At 39.2% G+C, this 26,216-nt stretch overlaps 1 protein-coding gene across 1 annotated transcript; it reads left to right on the top strand.

Annotated features, from left to right (window-relative positions):
* Window positions 1-24,942, top strand: LOC110157836 (myeloid-associated differentiation marker homolog). The gene is made up of 2 exons (XM_020922228.2): window positions 1-197; window positions 20,585-24,942. Exon 2 carries the CDS (start codon window positions 20,622-20,624, stop codon window positions 21,501-21,503), a length of 882 nt encoding a protein of 293 aa, XP_020777887.1. The 5' UTR covers window positions 1-197; window positions 20,585-20,621; the 3' UTR covers window positions 21,504-24,942.
* The last annotated feature ends 1,274 nt before the right edge of the window (window positions 24,943-26,216 follow it).

The following is a 26,216-nucleotide window of genomic DNA, read 5'->3' as shown; positions in this document are numbered from 1 at the left end:
GTAACGGGACTCACCACAGCCCCGCAGCCCCGACATGAAACTCCTAATTCTGTTTTCTGGGCGGGACCTGCCCCTCCGAACCCGCTAATATTCCTCAGCGGGCGATGTTTTAGAGACAATCCACGCTTTCCTCCAAGGAGACGAGGTTCTGCGCGGAGCAAGACCGAAGTGAACGCAAAACAAGCAAAAACTAGAAGGTAATGCACTTTTAAAACTCATATTTGTAGTTGTATGTCAATTTTTGACTTTTAATTTCAATATTTCCATGCAAAGTTGAGATAAGAATTTGGTATTTTCTTGCTAGCACTTGTTGCGTCTACTGCCTGCTGCGCCTCAGGCAAGAGTCGCGTGGAGATACAGATATTTTGTTGTGAAAATGCAATGCCGGGCATGATCGTATTTTAAAAACTCATTCATTACCTTTGAACACAAAAAATAACATTTTATTTTTTTTAATTGTTGATAAAGCTTGATTTTTTTATTTTTTATTTTTCCAAATTGTTTTCTTTTCTGAATAGCTGCTATACAGATCAATGTCAGGACCTTTACGTCTTACCGACGTTATTACGTAAAAAAAAAAAAAAGAAAAAAAAAAGCAGTGCATTTTAATTTGATGTTTTTTTATTTTATTTTTTATTTATTTGTTTGAGTCATGAAAGATGAATATAAAAATGTTGTTTCATACTTAAATCAATGTGAATGAAAAGGAGTAGAAAGAAGTGTAGACTCACACAGGATTGGTATAATAATGTAGGCTACTACTACATTTACATTTGTATCAGGGCATTTACCAATAGAATTCTTAGTAGGCTATTGATGCAAAAACAACAGTGAAGCCCACAAAACACATAGACTTTCCAGTAACTATAAGTGTTTTTTCTATATACCGTCATATCATGCATGTTATGATTTCCTACACAACTTGTTGCAATTGAACTTCTACTATTATACAGATTCTGATATCACTGTGATAATAAAAACACTTTTTCTTTAGAGAATAGAATGTGATTTTCAACATTAAATTGTAGTATACTTTCTTGATTTATTCCCATGTGGTCTTATATCTGTGATCCAGGTCAGTTCCATGGGTTAGTATCTAGTTTTGATAGTTTTAGTATTGATTAGTGTCCGATTTCTGACAATCCAAGTACATCTCAAAAGTAAATACACCTTTAAGGACTGTTTTATATATTGTTTGCCTGTCAAAAGAAAAATCCATTGTCCATTTCCTCTAATATGTGATTTGAGATGATGTAATGGCTTCAGCTCTATTGGATTCTCTGGGCTCTAGTTTGAAGAAGGGAGAAGGGCGCGACATGAGGCACACCCACTGAATGAATAACTCCTCGACTTTTCCACCTCACAATCATGTAAATTAAATGTATGGATACACATGTTTCAACTAATTTTCAAAATGTGATTAATTGTTCCTCTTTTCTGATATTTATTTCACATGTGATTTGGTCATGCAAAATTCAAGTGACTTTCTATGTTGTAATACTTGAACTACATTTGAACTTGGGATTGTGACATTTAGATGTTCTCACTTTTAGCCTGTTCAAAGTTAAAGAAGATATATTATGCAAAATCTGCTTTTTCCAAGTTTTTCTTCTTATTAATAGTGAAAGTTGCATTTTGAGTGCTTTGTGTATGTTTGCGTAATATTTATTGTCCTATTTTGGACACCATTGCTCGGAGAAATCCTAATTTCACCTACCCCCTATACACGCCCACTGCTCTGTACCATAGTGATACAGGTAGCTTGTGACTTTCTCACTTTTAGTCTATTACTAGTAAAAGAAGACATATTATGCTAAATTTGCTCCTAAGATCTTTAAGACTCATTCAGTACCAGTGAAAGTTGCACTTAAGCACTTCTGGCATTTTTGAATACTATTTATTGTCCTATTTGAGACACCATTGGTCAGAAAAATGCTGTTTTCATTTACCCCCTATACACACCCTCTGCTGTGTATTATACCACTCTAAGCAACTCATTAAAAACTGCTTTTTCCAACTGTGAAACATATCTAAACTTCACACGATGATTTCTGAAGCTGAGTTAGAGTTAAAGATAATAATCCATGCATTTGTGTCCTCAAAACTAGACTATATTGTAACTGTCTGTTTACCTGTCTGAGCAAGAAGGAACTTACCCGGCTGAAAATGATCCAAAACTCTGTCGCAAGGCTTCTGACGCACACCAGTAGGAGAGCTCATATCACTCCGATCTTAAAATCCTTACATTGGCTCACCGTTCTTTTTCGTGGTCACTTTAAGAACCTAGCGCTGACCTTTAGGGACCTACATGGCCAGGCTCCTGCTTACATCACAGATTAGATAAAGCCATACACCTCTGCCCGTAGCCTGAGGTCCACCAGCCAAACCCTACTAATAGTTGCTTGGACAAGTTTTAAAACGCGAGGCGACAGATCCTTTCAAACCGTCTCCCCTAAACTCTGGAATGAACTGCCTCCTTACCTATGCGCCTCCTTATTTACTTACAATTGTGGTGATGCACATAGCTTGTATCTTTCTCACTTTTAGCCTGTTAAAAGTTAATGAAGACATAAATATTATGCTAAATCTGCTTTTAAGATGTTTTCCCCTCATTAACAGTGAAAGTTGCATTTTGAGTCCTTCGTGCATGTTTGAGTCATCTTTATTGTCCTGTTTGAGACACCAATGGTCTGAAAATCCCCTTATACCTGTTAGGGCCGTTGACTAAAAGTATTAGTCTACAAATCATGTTATTTAGATTATCAGGATTTAGTCAACAGTCAACAGCTGCAGCACGAAGGAAATGAATTAGCTAAATATTTGGAAGTGAATCACAAGTTTCATCTGCATGTTTCTCACTAGTTTCCATTTAAATATTAGTTTTTGCACGAACTCTGCAGGTGTAGTCTTCTGAGTGAAGTTTTGGTCAGACACATGGTGAGATTATACAGATATTTAATAGTTTGGGGAGTTTTTGCCAAGCCCCCTTTTTAGTCGACTAAGAATTTTGTTTGTCCAGTGAGGTTCATCTGGAGTTCTGAAACTGAAACCAATGAAAACAAACTAAAGTAGTCTATTCAAATGAGAATACACGTAGCTTGTTTCTTTCTCAGCTTCAGTCCACACTGGCTACTTTTAAGGCTTTACTCAGAAAGTTTGTATTTTATTATGCTTTCTTTCCATTGGCTGTACTTTGGGTCTAGGTTTGGGGTGTGTCCGTGGCCCCGCCCTCTTGGTCCCTCGCTGCTCATTCACAACTTTATGGGTCATTATGTAAGTGACCTTTACTATAGTGGTAGTAGAAGGAACAACATTTGGAATATTTTCTCATCTGTTCAGTATTTGGATTAAAGTTGTGGTTAAAGTATTGTGGTATTATGCTATTTTCTGATCTACTATATGTTCTATAATTGTCAACTTCACTGTTAACTGTTAATTTAAATGTCCTATAGTACACAAAATTGACTCTTCTAATGTTGTTTCCTCATCACAAACAGACCTGGAGTCGTGTTTTGTTTCATTCATTGATGCATATTTAGGCTGTGTTCTTCTCTAAGGCTGAAAACACTTTTCAACCTTGTGATGTCATGTTTTAGTACAGGAAGTGTTTCTCTTATTTTTTATACTCCATACACCTTCACTAGAATCATTTTGATAATTTCAGCCTTGGAATTGCCAATTTATACTGAACTAAAAGCGAATTGTAGCTATTAACTTGAAAACTACAGCTTCATGACATCACAAAGTGGAACAGAGCATGTTGAGCTTTGCAGATGTTGACAGACTAATAATAGAGGGTTACTCAAACATGTGTGGATGAAACAAAACACAACTCCAGGTTTGTTTTTGAGGAGGAAACAACATTATAACATGGCTTAAAGCTCACAAGAGTCCATTTTGTGTAATATTGGAGCTTTAAATTCACAGTGAAGTTGACAATTTTCAGATGGACTAGACAATAGGACGTAATTTTCAACATTAAATCGCAGTACTTTCTTTTTTATTCCAGTGGTCCAGGTAGTTTCCGTAGTGGTCCATGGATGTATACTAGTCTATCTGCTCTTATACTTGTTCTGAGAGAGCTCATTGTAGTATTGATACCTGCGAAAAATTTGTGTCTAGTTTCGATATTAGCTTTAGTATCGATTCGTATCCTCTTTTCAATACTTTTGACAGCCCTATTGCCTTGTTACCTAACCATTACTATCACCATTGTTGCCTTGTCTGTTGTCATACCTCTATATTATTCCAATTGCACAAAACATTCCAAATTTCTGTAGTATTTGCGTTTGGCTTATCTCCCAGCTTTAACCAAATATTCACAGGCAGAGACAGAGACGTGCTGTGCCTGGGTCGAAGATGGCTCTAAGCAGATTACAGTGAAATTGAGTTAACATCGCTGTTGTGTCATAGCAACCAAAACAACATGCACTCAGTAAACAACATATGGTGATGGTGATGTTTGCTTCCTTATTTTAGTGTCTTCTGGGTCAGGTCAAAAATTAAGTCATAATTGCATGTTTCCTTGTTTCCCTGAGAGTTGGGATGTTTTGGGGGAAAATGAAAAAGTACTGAGATACGTAAAACTGGTATTGAAACTAGATACTCGTTTGAGCAGGTATGATACTAAAAACTCACAGGAGAGAAATGAATGTTTTCAGAATGTCTTTAAAATGATCTTGAGCTGCATCAGAACAAGTATAATAATAATAATAATATCAAGTTTGAACTGTAAATATAATCATGACACCACTTTTAACTTAAATGTGCATTGTGTAACTTTTCTGGTGGAGGGTCTGTCAAATGTTTTTCTCCATGGAGATGTTATCGATCGATATGATACCTATAAAACAGGAGTTAGAGATGCTGATAGCCTATATAAAAGCCGATATATTTAGTGATGTTAAAATTCACTATAAAATTTCAGTTGATTATAAAACTTAGGTTTGGTTCTGTTGGATTTTAAATTGTGTTTATTTAAGATACATTTATTGTTATTCTGCCTCTTTACGTCATATTAAAGACAGCAGGTCGGCCTAATGACATTTTCACATGACATTCTAGCCAATAAGGAAAATAAGTAAACTACAACTATCAACCTTTAGCAGTAAATGCGTGTGCGCCATGGTAGTTATGTGTAAATAACTACATCATTCACACCTCTGCTCAAAGCTCATTTACATCAATGCAGGTCCAAAAACATACAGCCACTGTAGTCACTTTACAATAGGCCATTGTCAGAGAAAACACGCTGTTTATGTGTGGGAGCTATGGATGCAACAATAACTGAAATATCGTGATATCGCATCATCAAAGTTCTCACAATAATATCGTGGACCATCGCAATGTATTGAATTACAAGTCTCTTTGTTTAAATTAAGAGTTATGGTGCAAAAAAAGACAGAGGGAACTACATAGACAATGATCATTTGCTCCATTTCAGTGCAGACTACATGAACAAATAACAGTTCTAAGCACTTTTAAGTCTTAGTTCTTTGGATTAAGTCTTTTCAAGGCATTTTAAGAGGAAAAAGTAGCATATTAACAGTTTTGTTTGCAGCCTCCACAAAATATCGCAGTAAATATTGTACCGTGAGATGTATATCGTGAAAGTATCGTACTAAGAGACTTGGATATCGTTACACCCCCTAGTGGGAGTTACAGCATCTGCTCACACAAACACCTCAAGTCTTCACTAATAAGTGTCCTTTCAATCCTGACTCAAAAACATTGTCTGTAAATATAATATAATCCATCATATTGACTGCAGATGCATGTATAAACAAGTGCACTTGAGTGACGTGACTCTAGGGGTTCATTCAGGGGCAGTATGGCGTCACACACAGACAAATTACTCAGAAGATAAATATTGATGTGGCGCCACATATTAGGACATTTATCTGTCTGTAAATTGGATTTAATAGACATAATATATATGCCCACGTGGACTATCGGGCCATATCGGCAAGATTTAGGTCGATAGCGATATGTCTCCAAGTGCCCATATCGGTTAAGCCCTACTTTCTATCTCCACAGACAGCAAATCGGACCAAGTTACAGGTCAGATCTGTGGAGAGGTGACCCAGCTCACAGTCAGAATGCCTGTTATTCTAGGTATTTCTGAGCACCTGTAATTGAACACATGAAACAAGCACGTAAATGACTCACCAATTTAAAAAAGTTACACAATGCACAGGGCAAAGATCGCATTAACTGATGGAACTGACCAGGACTTGACCGGATGGAACCTAACTCAATAGCTCTCTGTTGGAATAGGCTTGAATGTAAAGAAGACCATTGTAATGTTCACTAACCTGCAGAGACACGTGGGCTTCTGGTATGCGCAGTTTTACAATGAGACGTCACTTAAGGATTGAGAGCTGGAATCTACTCAGCAAACATGACGCAAGTTTAAGAAAATGTGAAATAAACAAAATCATTATTCATACCAGTGTTATCACGATACTAAAATTTCAAGCTTGATTTCAATGCTGAGGAATAAGCGCCATACTCTACACCTATTCAGAAACCATAATGATTATAAAAAACACTCTTTCTTTATAGACAATAGAATGTGTTTCTCAGTATTAAAGGTGCAGTATGTAACTTTTCGGTTGGAGGTCCATCACATTCTTGTTTCTATGGATATGTTATTGTTCTGTTTAGAATGTTCCACACAAAATCTTTTACAATGCCCTCTTAGTAACCCCATTGTAATACCAGCAGATTATCAAATTCAAGTCTCAAATTCCAAAATGTTGTGTCATCTTAAAAATAAACAAATATCCCACAGTTGGTTTTTTTTCCCACTTTTATCCAAATATTGACTTTGTGACACAGATGCATGTGGTCTGTGGTCTCCCACTGCTCCTGACAGTTTAACCCAGTGGCACTGAAGGATGGGTCAAATGCAGAGGGCTCATTCTCTAAAGGGTTTATAAATACAGTCTTGGACCAAAACAGGACTAAATCAGGTATGAATTTGGACTACACTATTCTAAGTACAAAACAGTTCTAGACTAGCTCAGATTTAAACCAGGTCTCAACCAGATCTAAACCAGGTTTAAACAGTCCAAAAAGTATTTTCTAAACCTGATGTAAAGCATATACCAAAAAGGTTTAAACCAGGTTTAAACCAGATCTAAACAAGGTCTAAACCAGGTCCAAACCAGGACTAATTAAGGTCTAAATCTGGACTAAACCATGTTTAGGCCAGAAGTCAACCAGGTGTAAGGCAGGACCAGAATAGTACCTGGCCAGATGTAAACCAGGACTAAACCAGATCTAAACCAGATCTAAACCAGAACTCAACTAAGTCTAAACCAAGTCTAGACTCTTCCAGGTCTAAACCAAGTCCCCAATATGTCTAAAAATATAGCATGTCCAAACTATATGTAAACAACGTCCGTGCGATAGGTCTAAACCAGGTCTAAACCAGGCTTAAGACCAAACTCAATCAGTTTTAAACTAAGTCTGGACTTTTCCAGGTCTATGCCAGGGCCAAACAAAGAGCTGACCAGATCGAAACCAGGATAAAATTTTCCTGATGGTACAAATAAAGTTACCTTGAACCATGGACCAAGTTTAAACCAGACCAAAACCAGGTCTGAACAAAGTCCAACCAACTCTACTCTAAACCAGGTCTAGACCAGAACTCAACCAGATCTAATCCAGGACCTAACTAGGGCCTGCCTAGATATAAACCAGGACTAAACCAGTGTCAGACTAGGGCCTAACCAGATTTAAAAAGAGCCAGTTCTAAACCAGTTTTTAACCTGATCTAAACAAGGTCTAACCCAGGTCTAAACATAGTCTAACAAGTCTTCTGTACACCAGTTCTTAACCAGGTCTAAACCAGGACTTAGGCTGGTCTGGACTGGTATTGTCCACTATGACTCAAACAAACAAGTATGCTGGAGCTCACAAAAGTCTGTGTGGTTGTACAGAGGCAGGGGGCCAGATCTAAACCAGAATTCAACCAGGTCTAAACCAGGACCAGAATATTATCTGCAGATCTAAACCAGAATTGAAACAGGACTAAAACAAATCTAAACCAAGTCTGAATCAGATTTAAACCAGTAGGGCCTAACCAGGACTAAACCAGGTCTAACCCAGATCTAAACCTGGTCTTGAAAAAGAAAGACAAACACATCTTCTGTAAACCAGTTCTTAACCAAGTCCAAACCAGGACTTAGGCTGGTCTGGACCAGCATGGTCTACTATGACTCGAACAAACAAGTATGCAGTAGTGTACAAAAGTACTTGTACAGAGGCATGAGCTCATATCCTGTTTTAAGCCTATTTCTAGACCTGCTCCATTTGGGAAGTGCCCTCTTCTTGTTCGAATCCTGTTGTCTTTTCCACAAACTCCCGCCTAAAATCCCACCTTTCCACACTAAATCCTTTTTTTTCCCACCTTTTTTTCCGTATTTCTGTTGGCAGTTTTCGCTCGTTTTCCTTTCTTGCTTTTGACTTTTTATTACATAAGCTGCAGTAATGGCGGTAAAAGTGGGGACATTGATTTTTCCGCGAGCTATAGGTTTATTTTGAGTGGTTTGGATAATTGTAGACTACAGTGAGGAGGGAGGGGACAAGGAGCTAGGAAGGATTGTAGGAGGCGAGGAGAGAAGAGATACACTGTAAAAAACTAAAAGGGGGTGTGGCAAAAGATCTCAAAACTTTTACGTATCTCGACTAGACCAGAACTAGACCAGGACTAGACTAGAACTAGACCAGAACTAGACCAGGACTAGACTAGAACTAGACCAGAACTAGACCAGAATCAGATCAGGACGAGAAGAGAACGAGACCAGAACTATACCGGGACTAGACTAGAACTGGACCAGGACTAGACCAGAACTAGACCAGACTAGTAGACTAGAACTAAACCAGGACTATACCAGGAGTAGACTAGGACCAGACCAGAACTAGACCAGGACTAGACCAGGACTAGACCAGGGCTAAACCAGGACTAGACCAGAACTAGATCAGAACTAGACCAGAACTAGGCCAGGGATAGACCAGAACTAGACCAGGACTAGACAAGAACTATACCAGGACTATACCAGGAGTAGACCAGGACTAGACTAGAACTAGACCAGGACTAGACCAGAACTAAACCAGGACTAGACCAGGAGTACACCAGGACTAGACCAGAACTAGACCTGAACTAGACCAGAACTAGACCAGGACTAGACCAGGACGAGAACGGGACCAAACCAAGTGAGTACTGAACTGTGTAACTTTTGTGATGGAGGGTCCACGCCACATTACGGGTCAAATCTGTGGAGAGGCGACCCAGCTGCATGTTTTTCAAAGTATTTTTAAGCAATGAAAACATCTGTAATTGAATCGGTGTAAGATATATTAAGTAAGTAAGTTTAATGCCATACTTTGGAAAATTCCAGGCAGCGTAATAACACCACCATGACGACAAGCAGATGGCAGACTATCCACCAGAAAAGTTACATATTACATCTTTAAGTACGCCTTTCACCACACCCTTTATGTATCCAGCCTCTCCCCCCAAGTCATTTCGAATAACAGATTTTGCAGTGTTGAGAGACTGAACAAGCCTTAAAAGTAAAAGGGAGTGAAAATAAGTTGGCAAAAATGACAAAGTTCCCAGTTGTTCGGCAGCAGACAGACTGTAAAGCATTTGGAAAGAATTAGACGGTTGGAAAAAGTTACATGAAAAAGAGGGGCCTGAGGTGACTCACGGAGGACTGCACTGCAAAACGCAAACTCCAAAATATGAGTTCATTTAAGTCTTTTGGAGCTAAAGGGCGTACTCACATGTCCTCGTATGAGCCCACGTCGAGTAGTGATGCAGGCCTTATTTAGTCCTGGGTTAGTCCTGTTATTTAATCCTGTTTTTTAGTCCCCTGTTAATTCCAATTTTATGCAGATTTTAGTTCTGATTTAGTCCTGGTTTAGTCCTTGCTTAGTCCTGGTTAATTCCTGGTTTAGTTCTGTTTTACTTTTGGCTTAGTCTTGGTTTAGACCTGGTGTAGTCCTGATAGTTAGTCCCTGGTTTAGTCCCATTTATTTCCCATTTTAGTCCCACTTTAGCCCTGGTTTCCTGTTATAGTCTTGGCTTAATCTTGGTTTAGACCTGGTTTAACCGTGGTTTTAAGTCCCTGGTTTATTCCCCTATTAATTCCAATTTAGTTCTGGTTTAGTCCTGGTTTAGTTACACTTCCATTAAGTGGTGATGTAGACTTGATATGAACCTGGTTTAGTCCTGTTTTAGTCCTGACTTAGTTCTGGTTTAGTCCTGTTTTAATACTGTTTTAGTCATGGTTTAGTCCTATTTTAATCCTGGTTTAGTCCTGTTTTAATGCTGTTTTAGTCCTGGTTTAGTACTGATTTAGTGTTGTTTTAGTCCTGCTTAGTCTTGGTTTAGACCTGGTTTAGTCCTGTTTTTTAGGTCCCTGGTTTAGTCCCATTTTATTCCCATTTTAATTCCGGTTTGGTTCTGTTTTAGTCCTGGTTTAGTTAAGTGATGTTGGAGACTTGATTTGATCCTGGTTTAGTCCTGGTTTAGTCCTGGCTTAGTTTTGGTTTAGACCTGGTTTAGTCCTATTTTATTCCCATTTTAATTCCAGTTTAGTCCTGGTTTAGTCTTAGTTTAGTTCCAGTTCATTTAAGTGGTGATGGAGACTTGATTTGATCCTGGTTTAGTCCTGATTTAGTCCTTGTTTAGTCCTGGTCCAGTCAAAGTTTAGTTACCCCCAGTCTAGAACAGAGATCGTTTAGAATCCAGACCAACTGATGCAGATCATTTTGGCCTGATTTTAGATTCTTTTTCCCCTAATTTCTGTCATTCTGTCAGCCCTTTTTACCACAAACCTTTAAAAGAGTACCACTAGTCAGAGTTTACGCGGTTATCTCTGGACTAAACTGTTCAAATAAAGATTTCCGTGACCGCTGTTTTCACTGCCACTGGTACACACCCACTGCTCTGTACTTACTTTGTTCTCTAATTTTATTCTCTTATCTGTGGTACAGGATACAAGAGCACTGCTTAGTCATTTTGGTATAAATGGAAAAAAAAAATTGCAGCTTTTTGTTGTGATGATGTCTATGGCAACATCTGCTCTCATGGTTACTGCAGAAGTCAGCTGTTGTTTTAGATTTTTTTTTTGTAAATATTTTTTTATTGCTACTTATTTAGAGCTTTTATAACCATTTATATATTTTTTACTCTTTGTATTTATAATATATTGTGATGTGTGAGCTACTGTGTCAAAGTCATTTTCCTTGTGGATCAATAAATTTTGTCTAAGTCTAAGTCTAAAAATGTCCAAATTCTAGCATAATGATCCACGGCTGTCACAGAATATAACTATACAGCAGGACTAGACCTGGACTAGACCAGAACTAGACCAGAACTAGACCAGAACTAGACCAGGACTAGACCAAGCCTAGACCAGAACGAGACCAGGACTAGACCAGAACTAGACCAGAACTAGACCAGAAACTAGACCAGGACTAGTAGACTAGAACTAAACCAGGACTATACCAGGAGTAGACCAGGACCACACCAGAACTAGGCCAGAATTAAACTAGGACTAGACCAGAACTAGACCAGAACTAGACCAAGACTAGAGCAGAACTATACCAGGACTAGACCAGAAGTATACCAGAACTAGACCAGAACTAGACAAGAACTAGACCAGAACTAAACCAGAACTAGACCAGGACTAGACCAGAACTAGACCAGAACTAGACCAGAACTAGACCAGGACAGACACAAGCACAATATGAGTTCTTTAAGTCCAATAACACGGTCACCTCTCCAACTTGGCTTGGTTGTATCACCTGTTTGATTCATGATATGTGAACCAGAAAAGTTACATTGTGCATCTTTAACCGGTGCTAAAACAGATGAAAGTAGGAGAGCAAACATTGGCCTAACCCGGGTGAACATGGGGTCAGACTCAGGCGTGTGGATATCAGATCAGAACACTCTGCTCTCAACTCTCATTTACCTCTTGTATGATTGTTTTTTTGCAGTGCAGGAGGGGCCCGGGTGAGTCATGCTGGGACTATTCCACCACATTTGTCTGTGGCCAGAGCAGGGCTTCCCTCATTTATCCCTTCCTCCCTCTCTTTCTGTCTCTCTGCCTCTTTCTGTCCCTCTGTCTCTCTCTTCCTCTGTCTCCATCTTTCTCTCTTTTTCCCTCTCTTTCTCTCTCTTTCTTCCTCTTTCTCTATCTCTGTCCTTCTCTCTTCCTCCTTTCTTTCTCTCTGCTTCTTTCTGTCCCTTTTTCTCTCTCTTCCTCTGTTTCCATCTCTCTCTCTGTCTTTCTCTCTTCCTTCGTCTCTTTCTCTCTCTTTTTCTCTCCCCCTTCTCTCTTTCTCTCCTCCCTCTCTTGCTTTCTCTCCCTCTCTCTATCTCTCTTCCTCTCTCTCAGTCTCTTTCTGCCCCTCTTTCTCTCTCACATTCTCTCTCTCCCTCTTCTTCTCTCTGTCTCTCTCTCCCCTCCCTGAGCCCCCCTTTATCTCTGTTTCTCTGCCTCTTTTTGTCCCCCCATCTCTCTTTTTCTTTCTCTGCATCTCTTTCTCTCTCCCTCTCTCTTCTCCCTTCTTCCCTCTCGCTCTTTCTCTTCCTCTCCCCCTTCACTGTTTCTCTCTCCTCCCTCTCTCTCGCTATTTGTCCCTCTTCCTCTTTCTCACTCTCTTTCTGCCCCTCTTTCTCTCTCTCTGTCTCTCTCCCTCTCTCTCTCTGACCCCCCCATCTCTGTCTCTCTGCCTCTTCTTGTCCCTTCTCTCTCTTCCTCCCTCTCCTTCTCTTTCTCTTCTTCTCCCCCTTCTGTGTTTCTCTCTCCTCGCTGTCTCTCGCTTTCTGTCCCTCTTTCTCACCCTCTTTCTACCCCTCTTTCTCTCTCTCTCTGTCCCTCTCTGACCCACCCTCTCTATCTCTGTCTCTCTGCCTCTTTTTGTCCCTTTTTCTCTCTCTTCATCCCTTTCTCTCTCTCTCTTTCTCTTCCTCTCCCCCTTCTGTTTCTCTCTCCTCTCTCTTGCTTTCTGTCCCCTCTCTCTCTATCTGTCTCTTCCTCTTTCTCACCCTCTTTCTCTCTCTCTGTTCCTCTCTGTCCCCCTGCTCCCCTCTATCTCTGTCTCTCTGCCTCTTTTTGTCCCTCTTTCTCTGTCTCTCTCCCTCTCTCTTTTGCTTTTTCACCTTTCTCTCTCTCCCCCTCTCTTGCTGTCTCTCCCTGCTTCCCTCTCTCAATCCCTCCCTCTCTTCCTGTCTCTCTCTCCTTCAGTTAAAATGAGTCATCAGAGCAGGACTTTGGGGTTCACTTTTTCCAAACCCTCCCAAACATGCAGTCATATTATTCAAATATATTTGGTTACGACATTTTCTGGAAAGGACAGGGTTCAGCTGCTAATTCTGTGCTATCGCTTTTATCGCTTGGAGGAGAAGGAAACAGAGTACACAGCAACGCAGCAAACAAAGAAAACTATGTATTTATTTAAAGATTATTAGTGAATCATGACTTTAAGCTGCCTAATTGTATAAAGTCTTTGCGGTAAGTGATTAGGACGCTCGGAATCACAGGCTGTATAAAGAAGTGGACTTCAGAGTGCTGGGCTTAATGCTCAAGTTGGATTTTTTTGTGAAATCTGATTTTTTTTCAAGGTCATTCACATTTCCAGTTAAATGTGACTCCAGTGTGAACTTTAAAAGCCCCAAAAGTGTCCCGCATGAGCAATGAGGGACTAAATGCTGGGCTTATCTCCCAAAATACGGTCCAGTTCTTGGTAAAATGGACTGGTTACACATCCACCACGGCCTCTATGTTTGAGACTTTAGCCTCCTTGTATTTGGCTGGCAGGCTCTTTATTTTTCATTGACACTGGAGCCAAGACCACCTGTAGCTGCATTGAGACATTTCTTTGGAAATCATTTTAAAAAACACACGGTTCCGATAAGACCCCTCCAATTTGGCCTCCATTGACTAAACTCCGAGCTTGATGTGTACTTGGGATGAATGTGGCCTGGCCGTTCAGACTGAAGTCACATGTCAAAAGATCAGATATGTATTAGTTTTAGGAGCACGTATCCAAGTGGCCTGGGTCGCATTTGAAAAAATTGGATCTGTGTCGTCATTAAAAGATCAGATACAGGAGCATAGGAGTGAAAAAATGGATTTGGGTCACTTCAAGCTGCAGTCTGAACCTAAGTGAGCGTGATGCCCTACAAAGGCAAAAGATCTTAACTTGACAGGGTGTGAAACTGAGAACAATGACTTCAAAGTTTCTGGTTTTTCCAGACAAAAGTATAATAGATAGGGCTCCCAAAACAGACAAGTTACTTAGCAGTATAGTATGTACAGTATGAATAAATACACAAAATACTAGTGTTGTAGTACTCGAGACCGGTCTTGAGACCATTTTTTTGCGGTCTTGGTCTCGTCTCGGACTCAACTGCACTTGGATTCGGTCTTGTCTCAGTCTCGAGGTCTGACACTCGACGGGTGATAAAATGGATAAATTTATAAAACATTCATGTACATATATGTGCCAAAATAACAGATATATACAAATAAATGTCAGAAATTACAATGCTGATCTCGATTTGATCTTGATGGGCCGTGGTCTCGTCTCGGTCTCTGCCTTTAAAAGTCTTGTCTCGGTCTCGACCCTCGGAGGTCTTGGTCTTGTCCTGGTCTCGGAACCCTGTGGTCTTGATTAGTGCGGTCTTAATTACAACACTATGAAATATTTCCACATTAAAGATAATTTAAATGTAAGTGAACACAAAGGTAGATTTATTTCTCGCTATATCGACTCTGGCTCCTATTCATTTGTATTGAAAAAACGTCACCCCTCTCTCCCCTCAGACTCCTCATTTTGGTCTAAAAATGTTCGTATTAACCCATTCTACATAATCCTGGTGTTTTTATTTCACTATTTTGTCCGTACTGGAGCCGAACGCTATGGGGGACGCCACACTCCCTTAGTCCATTTCTTTATACAGCCTTTCCTCCATTGTGTCCATGTTATCCCAGCTTTTTCTTTTACTCTCTTGTCCTTGCAGCTGTAGCGGTTCATTCTGTAGGTGTCTAATGGGAGTCATGTAAACTGTTTATTTCTCTGGGCTGAGCTGAGACTGGAGCAGAGGCTGGGACAGAGGAGCCAAAGGGAGACAGTTAGACTTAGGGTGTAGCCTGTGGTCTTTAAAAACACCACAATATCATGAGCATAATAAGGTTTGGTTGTGTTAAATTTGCTTCAGCTCTGAGACATACACTGATGATTAAAACAGATTGAAGATTTTAATTTTAAGTTTCTACTAGGGTTGTCAAAAGTATCGAAAATCTGATGCTAATCGATACTAAAACTTGCATCGATACTGAATACTCATATGAAGGTATCAATACTTCACAAGTCACATTGACAGGACTGAAATGAAGCTTTCCTGAATGTCTTTCGAATGCTCTTGAGTTGTATTAAGAGCATAAAGAACAAGTTTAAGCGCACATAAAAACTACTTGGGCCATGCAGGGATTGCACATCATGCTGGGGGTGTTCTGCATGTATCTCTATGGTGGAACGTTCTACAGCTGCCAAACGTGCTCAAAAAGTTTTACAATTGTCTCACAACTCAAGAAAAAACCCAAATAGTTTTAAATAGCACATTTTCAGGAGCCTATGATCAATGCAAGCGTTCATGGTCCTGTTTAGGAGTTTGATTTTGATTTTCGTTTATTTATGCTTAATATCTGTGTAATTACTCGGCCTATCCACATGAAACCAAAAGTGACACTTCTCACAGAAAGTGGTGCCATTGTTCAACTCTGAAGATGTGATATTTCCTCCGAACACAATAAATTTCCCATAGAGAGAGTCCGACCGACAAGTCAAACCTCAGATTCAGGAGGAGCAGTGTCGGTTTTGTCCCAGTTGAGGAACACTGGACCAGTTCTGTTCTCTCCATCAGGAGCTCGAGGTGGTGGAATGTTCTGTAGCTGCTACAGAGACACAGATGCTGTAAAAATAGTTTTACAGTTGTCTCAGAACTCAAGAAAAAATACAAAATGGATTTAAACAGCACATTTTCAGGAGCCTGTGATCTATACAAGCGTTCAGGGGCCTGTTTAGGTTTAGTTTGATTTTCCACAAAATGGTGAGAGTGACTAACACTAGCACAGCGCAAATCAGCTCACCTGTTGTAGTTCCAGCTAAGTCATCTCTTTATGGTCAGATTGTGACCATAACAGAGCAGTGCCTCTTGATGACATCAGCTGCAAAGTATCTGTAAGGCCATATGGTGATAATAAAACAAATTACTATGATTTAATGCTGAAAACCACATTCTATTGCCGAAAGAAAGTGTGTTTTTATAATCATATCATATCGGTGTCTGTTGCATTTCGAGTCTGCTCCTCAGTTTTGAAATCAAGTTTGAAATGTTAGTTTCGCAATAAAACAAATTCTGCTGTAATTAATAATGTTTAGTTAGAGATGCCGCATGGTTGAGATCTTTCCTTAGCCCTAATAACGACCATATTTGGAGTTTTATGCTCTTTACATCACAGAGGAATTCACTCGGAGCTGTGTGTGGTCCCTCTCCTCTTGTGTTGTCTGGCATTTTGAAGTTACTGTACCTTAAATAGCAGACTCGTATAACTCAGGCTTAAAAGAGCTTAAGTTTGAGTTTACTGCCCCACCTGTTGAGCATAAACAAGGAAAATGAGATGCGTAATTGTCTCTTCTTAGTGTGAACCAAGGTTAGATTTTAGTGGTACAATTATGGTGATTTTGAGTTATTAAATTAGCCATATTATGTAATTGACTTTTATGAGCTTTTCACTGTGTTTACATGGTGTTTTTTCATCATTAGTTCACTCAGAGTTGTCACGTAGCTACTTTTCAACAGTAAACAATGTTAAATAAAATCTGGGAAAGGGACCTAACTTGGACTAAACGAGGACCAGACCAGGATTAAACCAAGAATAAACCAGGGGAATCAAAAGGTTTAAAGCAGGATTACTCTTGGACAACACTTGGATTAAACCAGGACTAAACCAGGACTAAACCAGGACCAAACCAGGACCAAACCAAGACTAAACCAGGACCAACTCAGAACCAAACCAGAACCAAACCAGAACTAAGGTCTAAACATGGAGAAAATGAGGTCTAAATCAGGATTATACTGGAAAGAAACCAGAACCAAACCAGGACTAAATAAAGGTCTAAATCTGGATTAATCTTGGACTAAACTAGAGCCAAATCAGGATCAAACCAGGTCTAAAGCAAGGCTAATAAAGGACCAAGAACATTTTTAATAAAGGATAATTTGCTTTCTAAATGTACCCCATACTCCCTCTTAAAAGTCTCTTGTGAGTTTTAAGCCATGTTATAATGTTGTTAACTCAGCACAACCATATGTGGAGTTGTGTTTTGTTTCATTCACACGTTTGAGTAATCCTTTATTACTAGACTATCTACATCTGCAAAGCTCAAAATGCTCTGTTCCACTTCAAGTTTCAAGTTAACAGTTTCTATTTTAGCTTTAGTTCAGTAGAGATAGGCAATTCTAGGACTGAAATCAACCAAATGACTAGTGAAGGAGTATGGAGTTTAAAAACACAGTGGAGCACTTCCTGTATTACCACATGACACACAAGGTGGAACAGATTGCTTTTAGTTTGAGAGAAGATCTCAGCCTAAATGTGCAGAGTTTGTGTGTTAAAAGTGTGAATGAAAAAACACAACTGCAGGTCTGTTTGTGATAAGGAAACAACATTATAACATTGATTTTAAAGAACTGCATAATATGAGCACTTTTAATAAGTCTGAATTATTGCCTTTTTCGTTTTGTTTTGCATGGATAAACATTCCCAGATAAAGTTGGTATGTAGTTGTGTGGGAGTGAACGAGGAGGTCGCTGGTTTTGAGGCCGATCACAGAAAAGTATGGAGTAAAAGTTGAACCACGCCTGAAACTCAACTCTTAATCAGATAAGATCCAAACCAGGAGTGAACTAGGTCTAAACCAGAACTGAACTAGGTCTAGACCAGGCCTGAACTAGGACTAAACCAGGACTAAATAAGGACTAAACCTTCATCATCGAAGAATGTCCAAACAGAGCAGAGCAAATGGAGTAGAGGGGGACATATGTTATACTGTGAATGTAACCAGTTAAACCAGGACTAACCAGGACTAAACCAGGACTAAACCAGGTCTAAACCAGGTCTAAACCAGGACTAAACCAGGTCTAAAACATTATAAGGGCTAAAACAGTTCTGGATTTTACCATTTTGTCATTTAAAGGTTTGGAAAAAAGCTTAACTTCATGGCTTGGACTTAAGTCTGGTCTAAACCAGTTTCAAGGTTTAACTTTTCTGGCGGAGGGGTTTCTACATGCTGGTCTGCCTGGAAATGTTATTGCTTTGCATGGAATGCTACACAGTATGGCATTAAACCTGTCCTCAGTTCTAACTCCATGGAAATATATAGTGTCACACTGTGGAACATTCCAGTGAAAGTGCACACATTTCTTCAGAAACCACACCACCAGAAAAGTTACATAATGCACCTTTAAGTCAGGAAACATCCCAGTGTTAACCAGTCAGGACTAAACCAAGACTAAAACCAGAACACCAGGACAAGACCTTGTGAATACCATAAATAACATGTATGAATGTATGTATGCGTTTGTGTGTGTGTGTGCGCGCGTGTGTGTGGAGGTTAATGTTGTGCGACAGAGGTGACCACAGAGACTGCATTATGCTTAAATCACATTGAGTTTTCATGCTTGTTGCTTTTACCATTCATAGAAATACAATGGCAGCTTTGTGTGGCTTTGTAAATGAGCTGTAGGGGTGGACAGGGCAGAGGTGGAGGCTGCAGCGGCCTTCTAGTGGTGACATTTTGAACTAGACAGAGGAAAGTCATGCTGTCATACAAACAGGCTTATCATATTATTATTTACTTACAAATATTATAGTTTTATGGATGACAGTAGCCAGAATCGTACATGTAAATACAAATAATATGATCTGTCCAAGAACTGGTGCTTTATAATGGGGTTGGTTGATAATAATTACTATGTTACTAAGCTGAAACTAGTTCAGGTTAAAAAGCAGGTCTAAATAAAACCAGGTTCAAACCAGGATTGTGCCTGTACTGTAAACCAGGACTAAATTAGGTCTACAACTAAAAGGACATTACTTTTTTCACACATTCTAGAAGTTCTGTTGTTCATAATTAAGAAGGACACCAAATTCTGTGGTGTAATTTGCTGTGTAACTGTCAGATTGTAGATTTGTTGTTCTGGTTTATTTATGATTAATGTCTGTAATTACTGGGCTTGTCAACATGAACCCAAAAGTGACTTCTCACAGAAACTGGTGCCATTGTTCAACTCTGAAGATGTGATTGTTGTCAGCTGAAATGACTGTGTGAATGGCTGCATGCAGATTGTCTGTTTAAATATTTCCTCCAAACACAATAAATCTCCCACAGAGTTACACAGGCTCTTGCCCTCCATCTGAAATGATGATATACAATTCTAGAACGTGAACCCAACCTATCCATCGACTTCAGAGTGATGAAAATCTAGCACTGTTCCAAGTAGGCACCGATCAAAAAGGTTCGGTAAGTACCAGCACAGAAAAACTAAAAAATAAACTAAGAAATAAACTAAGAAACAAACTAAGAAACTAACATTCAGGAAAAAATTTGCTCCTCAATATCCAAGGCCAAGGTTTTCAACTGGAAAAAGATGGTGGGTGGAGAGTCTCGAGGTCTTGTTCTTGATTGAGGGGAGGATGGAGCATGAGATTGACAAGCGGATCGGTGTAACGTCTGCAGTGATCCAGTCACTATATCGAAATGTTGTAGTGAAGAAGGATCTGAGTCCAAAGGCAAAGCTTTCCATTTACCGCTCAATCTACTCTCACCTATGGTCCTGATTTAGTCCTAGTTTAGTCCAGGTTTAGTATAGGTTTAGCTCTCTGTTCCTACCCTCACCTATGGTCATGAGCTTTGGGTAATGACAAGATCACAGATACTTGTGGTCAAAATGAATTTCCTCTACAGAGTCGCTGGGTGCTCCCTTAGAGACAGGGATCGAAGTAGAGCCAATACTCCTCCATGTGGAGACGAGCAGCTGAGTGTGTGTCCTGGAAAGACCCAGTCTGGATCTTCCTACTCAGACGGCTGCTTCTGCGACCTGGCCCTGGATAAAGTGAACAAAAATTGATGGATGGATGTTGCCATAGCAATTAACTTATAACTCATATAACTTATTAATTCATAACAAAGTATATAATACTTTTGAATGGCAATGGAAAAGTGTTCTAAAAATATCACCTATTAACAGGAACCCTCCTGTTCTGTGTTGTTGCTGTCTGTCTGTGTACATGTCAAATGAGCTCTGTGTTTGTGAAAAAGAATTTCCCCTTGGGAACAATAAAGTCTAAAGCCTAATTCATGGGTTTCAGGCAAACAATTCCTTCCTGATTTGTAGGATTTTGTCATACCCCCATAGACTAACCTATGTACTGATAAAATCTATGACAAAAAATTAGTCAATAAAATTAACCCACCCTCTCTCTTTTTCCAGATCTTCCTTCAGACGATTGGACCTTCTCCTCATCACCATGCCAATCGTCCTGCAGTCCACTCCTCTGTTCTGGACCCGCCTAGCGGCTCTCATCTTCTCCTGTGTGGCCTTCTCCGTTGCAGTTCACGGAGGAGACCTGAGGCATGGCACAGGGGACTGGTGCATCTTCTGCTGGGCCTTTAGCTTCGCTGGAACTCTGCTGGTGTTGTTGGTGGAACTTTTCGGTCTCCAATCTCGCGCTCCTGTTTCGTGGAAGAACTTTCCAATAACTTTTGCCTGCTACGCCGCACTCCTCTGCCTGTCTGCCTCCATCATCTTCCCCCTGTTCTACCTCAAGGGCGACACGTCATCAAACACAATCCGCGACTACCGAATTGTCTCAACCGTTTTCTCATGTTTAGCAACAATCGCGTACATGACCGAAGTTAGCATTAGCAAGGCGCGTCCAGGTGAAGTCGCTGGCTACATGGCTACCGCTCCTGGCCTTCTGAAAGTCTGCGAAACCTTCATCGCCTGTATTATTTTTGTTTTCATCAGCGACCCGGTTTTGTACGAAAGGGCAGACGCTCTGAAATACTGCATGGCTGTCTACTGCATCTGTTTCATTCTGTCCGCTGGTATTATAGTTTTGTGTGTTTGTGAATTCACCGGGTGCCTTCCCTTTCCATTTGCGCGTTTCCTATCTGGTTACGCTTGCCTAGCTGTTCTCCTGTACCTCTCCGCGACAATTGTGTGGCCGCTTTTCTGCTTCGACCCCAAACATGGTGGAACGAAGGACCGTCCGAGCAGATGTAATGTCCGCACGGGCCTCTGCGAATGGGATAAAAGGATGGCGGTGGCTGTGCTCACGGGTCTGAACTTTATTCTGTATTTGGCAGACATGATCTACTCCACTCGTTTAGTTTTCGTCAGCTCCTAAAAGACAAATGTACTAAAGCTGGGTGGATGCTTCAGATAGGATTGTGTTGATATACTGATGTAGACACTGGGGTGGTGGTTGGTTAAGATCAGTAACTGCCTCGTTTTTTTCAATAAAAAGGCCCTATTGATACTTTGTAGCTGATGTCATCAATATTCCCTGGGGGTGTGAAACTAACTGAAAGCACTGCTCTGTTAGAAGCTCTGTTACTCAAATTAACTTAATCTGAACTTTATTTTAACAGTATCTGATTTGGTTGTGACTACAACGGGTGAAATGCAACAAGTCTTTCACGTAAAATTACAGTCACAAGCTTAGGTAGTTTTTCAGTTAGTCACACTCAGCTTTTTTGTTGAAAAGCAAACTCCTAAACAGGACCATGAACGCGTATCACAGGTTCCTGAAAATTATTATTTTTAATTCATTTTGTATTGTAAAACATTTTTGTCTGTGTTTGCTAATGTGTGCATTGTGTCACCATGGTAACTACTGAATATTCTGCCAATAGAGATACATGTAGAACCCCCAGTGTGATGTCACTGCAAAGTATCAATATTTCTGTCTCTCAAAGCTCTACAATTCAGTCATTATTCATTCACTTCACTTCTGGAAGTAAGTTACCTCTGTAGCCACAGCTGCCCTGGGACAGATTGACCAAAGAGAGGCTGCCCATCTGTGGCTATCTTCAACCTGATTAAAAAATAAATATAAAATGTTTTAGAAATTTAAATTGTCAATATTTTAGGTTAAGGTTCACATGCAATTCCAATACATTGGCATTATTAAAAAGTAAATGGTCGCCTTTCCACCTTCAAGGCACTCAAAGCTCTCGCTCATTCACACACCAGTGTACATAGACACTGGTGGGGATGTAGGTTAAGTGTCTTGCCCAACGACACAACGACAGCATTCACCTGTGGGAGCTGGAATCACACCAGCCAACCTGTGGGTCAGTGGACAAACGCTCTATCAACTGAGCTACTGTCACTCATAACAATGTAATGATCATTTTGGTATAAAGTTGATAAATTAAAATGATATTAAATTAAAATTATAAATTAAATTCAGTTCTAGCTCTTGCATAAGTTAATCCATAAACTTCCAAATTACCGTGTAAATTTGTGGTAGAATTTCACTTTCATGGAAGTTATATCAAAGCACCAAACCCCTAAACTGGAAATCATATTAATATCTAAAAATCAGTGAAAATAGAGTACAAACACCATCCATTCTCTGTCTAGTCAGTAATGTACAACCTGATGCTAAACTTTTTCATTTAAAAGCTTTCTACAGCCGCTGGAAGCCATTACTGACATAACACAAAGTGAATGAAGTGTTGGGACATTTCCTGTTTCAATGACTGTAGGAACGAACCTTAATCTTATTTAGTTAATACAATAAAGGTGGAGTCAAGGCTATACCACTAAGTGAACCAAACCCAATTGAATTTAATAGGCTGGGTTCACAACATTGTAGAATCCCTTTAGTTTAAACTGAGCTGGAGGACAGGTCAGAATACTATAGTGGAATTTGCTGTTTAAAGTGCATATGATGATTCTCTAATATTGACTTAATTTTTTAGGATAATACGTGTTGTAAATATAAATTATAGTTTTAGACTGATTAAGAAGCAAATTGTTAAGAAAAGTTTAAAAAGTAGAAAGTTCTATTTGAAAGAAAGCTCTATATTGATGACAGCACACTAGGGAGTATTCTATCCAAAAAGTTTGACAAAATTTACACATATTTTCACCAAAAATAAAGGTGTATTGTATTTTCATATTTGTCAAAACTTAATTTCATCTTTTGAAACCTAAAAAGTAATCAAACTGTGCATTTTTAACATTTCTTTTGGTAAAATCTTAAATATAATTACTGTTTTAGTCAAATGAGTAATTCAAAAAGTCATAGGCTCCTTAATTGTCAGTTTGCAGATTTGTTGACCTGGTTTATGGCTCATGTCTCTGTAATTACTGGGCCTATTCATATGAAACAAAAACTGGCACAAAGTTCAACATCTCCATCAGCATAAATAAACAAAAGTCAAATGATTTTTTTCACAATAGCTTCAGAAAATGGCATTAGTGGATCTCTGGATATACATTTTAGAACGTGAACTCAACCTAAATGAAGTATGCACCCAGCTTTGGAAGTTTAAAAGGCTTATAGTTGTAAAGGCAATATGAACATGTACAAAAAGAAATATAGCACTTAGTTAGCTCCAAGTACTGCGTGCATGTGAAGACTGTCTAAAGCGAAGAAGAAATAATAAAATGGCGGCTTATTTTTGTTTAATTTTGTTGCATTTTTTTTTTACATGTTACCAATTGTTTTTATGCTACAAAGATGTATGGTAGATTGGTGCATTCGATTTATTCTAAAACTTGAAGAATTGTACCAAATGCTTTTGCTGGCTTTGTGCGCTGATTCAAAATGTATAACTGCTACAATAAATGTATATGAGAAATGATGGCCTAGAGTGAAATTACATGCAAGATACATGTGTGTATTTTATTCAGTGTAACCAGTTCTATCATTATTTTTCAATTCAAGGTTTGATTTCGTTTTTCAGATTCTGATGTACATTTTTTGTTTTGGTTCAGGCGGAATAACTTGATATAATAAACTAATTGTTGTAAGCTTTTAGAACACACTGCAAAGAATCTATAGTTAAAATGAGTAAAAAGTTGAAATTATCTTTAAACAATTCATAATAATAAAGCTCTAAAAATTGCTCATTTGCTGCACTATGTAACTTTTCATGTGGATTTTCGGTCAGATGATTGTCTCCATGGAGATGTTATTGCATTTCCTAAAATATCCCACAGTATCACATTAACTTACCTATCTTGATGGTGAGCAAGATCACAGATAAAAGTGTTGAAGTGAATTTCCTCTGCAGAGTATCTGGGCGCTCCCTTAGAGTGAGGAGCTCAGTCACACAGGAGGAGCTCAGAGTAGAGACACTGCTCCATGACGCCTTCCTGGGAAGGTGTTCATGTCCTACCAGGAGGAGACCCTGGGGTAGACCCAAGACACGATGGAGGAACTATTGTGGCCTTGGAACATCTTGGAGCCGCACCGGAGGAACTGGAGGAAGTGTCCAGGAAGAGGGAAATCTCTGCTTGGATGGACCGAACTTGTGGCGGCACTTGTCTGTCACATACATAGATGAGATCTATGCCATACTGTGGAACATTTTAGGCAAAGAAATAACATCTCCATGGAAACGGGCAGGTGATGGACCTTTTCCTCGAAAAGTTACACAATGTACCTTTAAATTCAAAACTCATTCATAGATATGGCTTTTTTGCAGTGCACAGCTCATGCTGAACTACACTGTTAAACATTTCCACTTTTGTTCTTGCACGCCACCATGAGTGTATCCAAAATATATAGTTATCAGTGTTCAAATAAAACATATGGTATTGTACATTTACCTCTGTGTCATTTTTCTTTTTCATTTTGGAGTTGGCAGCTTTCAGTTTATTTCCCAAATAATATATATAATATATCGTATTGTTTAATGTGATGATACAGTATTGATATTTTCAGCTGCTGTATCGCCAAGAGTATTGGAATATTTTGCTTAATTATTTTCTTACAGTCCTACAGTTTTGTTGTTTGTTCAGAGGAAGGAAAGCCATTTATGCAACACATTTGACATTTTCACTGTTTTGATGATTAAAATGTTTGTGTTTTATATTCACTTTGCACAAAAAGTGGTTGAACAAAAACTTTTAGTATCACAGCCATGATTTAGCCTTTATTTATCAAAAATGCACTGTATCGAGGTATGTATCATTTCGGCAACTTCTTAATAATAGTCAGCCCTAATCCCAATGGGTTCTCCAGTTTACGCTAGAAAGAGAGAGGGAGATAGTGGTGTTTTAGTTAAAAGAGAGGAAGAGTCATGCAGAGGTTCCTATACTAAAAGAGCTATGAAAGGAAGCAGGCTCCTTTTCTAAATTCCTTCTAACTCCGTAGAATATCCGGACTGCCCTTGTTATGGAAGACCGCAAAGTGCATTGGGTTTGATTTAAGGAGCTTGGAGCGTTGTGGTCATTTGGGGAAGAGCCTCACCTGTGCTCTCTGGTCTTCTTCTGTCACAGACGAGCTGAGTGGAGCTGTCCACAAAACACAGACTCAGAAACATCTTATTTAAAAAGTGAAAAGTTAAGTTCACTGTGTCTGATCCCAGAGTCTCTATCAATGATAAATAGTGTAGCCTGCAGTGTCCCTGTCATTAAGCTCTTTACTGGTTTTCTACTGTGGACTTGTTTTAAATGTCAGATACAATCTAAATACTGTATATAGCAGAGTTGTAGATTTTGAAATTTGTTACTAAGCTGTAGAACAGACATGTCAAACTCATTTTCATATTCATATTTGGCCTGCGAGATCATATCAAATATGAATTAGAGCTGCCTGTCGGCTACAGATAGACTATAGAAACATTATTTCTTTAAAATGTTGATATTATTTATATTATGCTTGTTCTGAATTCAATATTTAAGCAAAACTATTATTAAACATGTATTTTAATAAGAAAAGGTTTAACATTACATATCTCAAAAGAAGAGAAAACATGCCCATGTTGTTGAAATTTTTCAATAAATATTTAGTTGGGGCCACGACTTAGTCCCAGTTTTTAATTTTGGCCGTCTGTGAATTTGAGTTTAACACCCCTGCTGTAGAAGTTCATTCACATTT

Source organism: Boleophthalmus pectinirostris, unplaced genomic scaffold (genome assembly GCF_026225935.1).
Source record: "Boleophthalmus pectinirostris isolate CB_2022bp ecotype Guang Dong unplaced genomic scaffold, ASM2622593v1 HiC_scaffold_16, whole genome shotgun sequence".
NCBI classification, from domain to species: domain Eukaryota; kingdom Metazoa; phylum Chordata; class Actinopteri; order Gobiiformes; family Gobiidae; genus Boleophthalmus; species Boleophthalmus pectinirostris.
Note: the sequence above shows the minus strand (reverse complement) of the source record. Positions and strands in the feature narration are given on the sequence as shown.

Coding starts and splice junctions, on each gene's coding strand:
- LOC110157836 (XM_020922228.2), top strand. CDS start 20,622: ATGCCAATCGTCCTGCAGTCCACTCCTCTGTTCTGGACCCGCCTAGCG.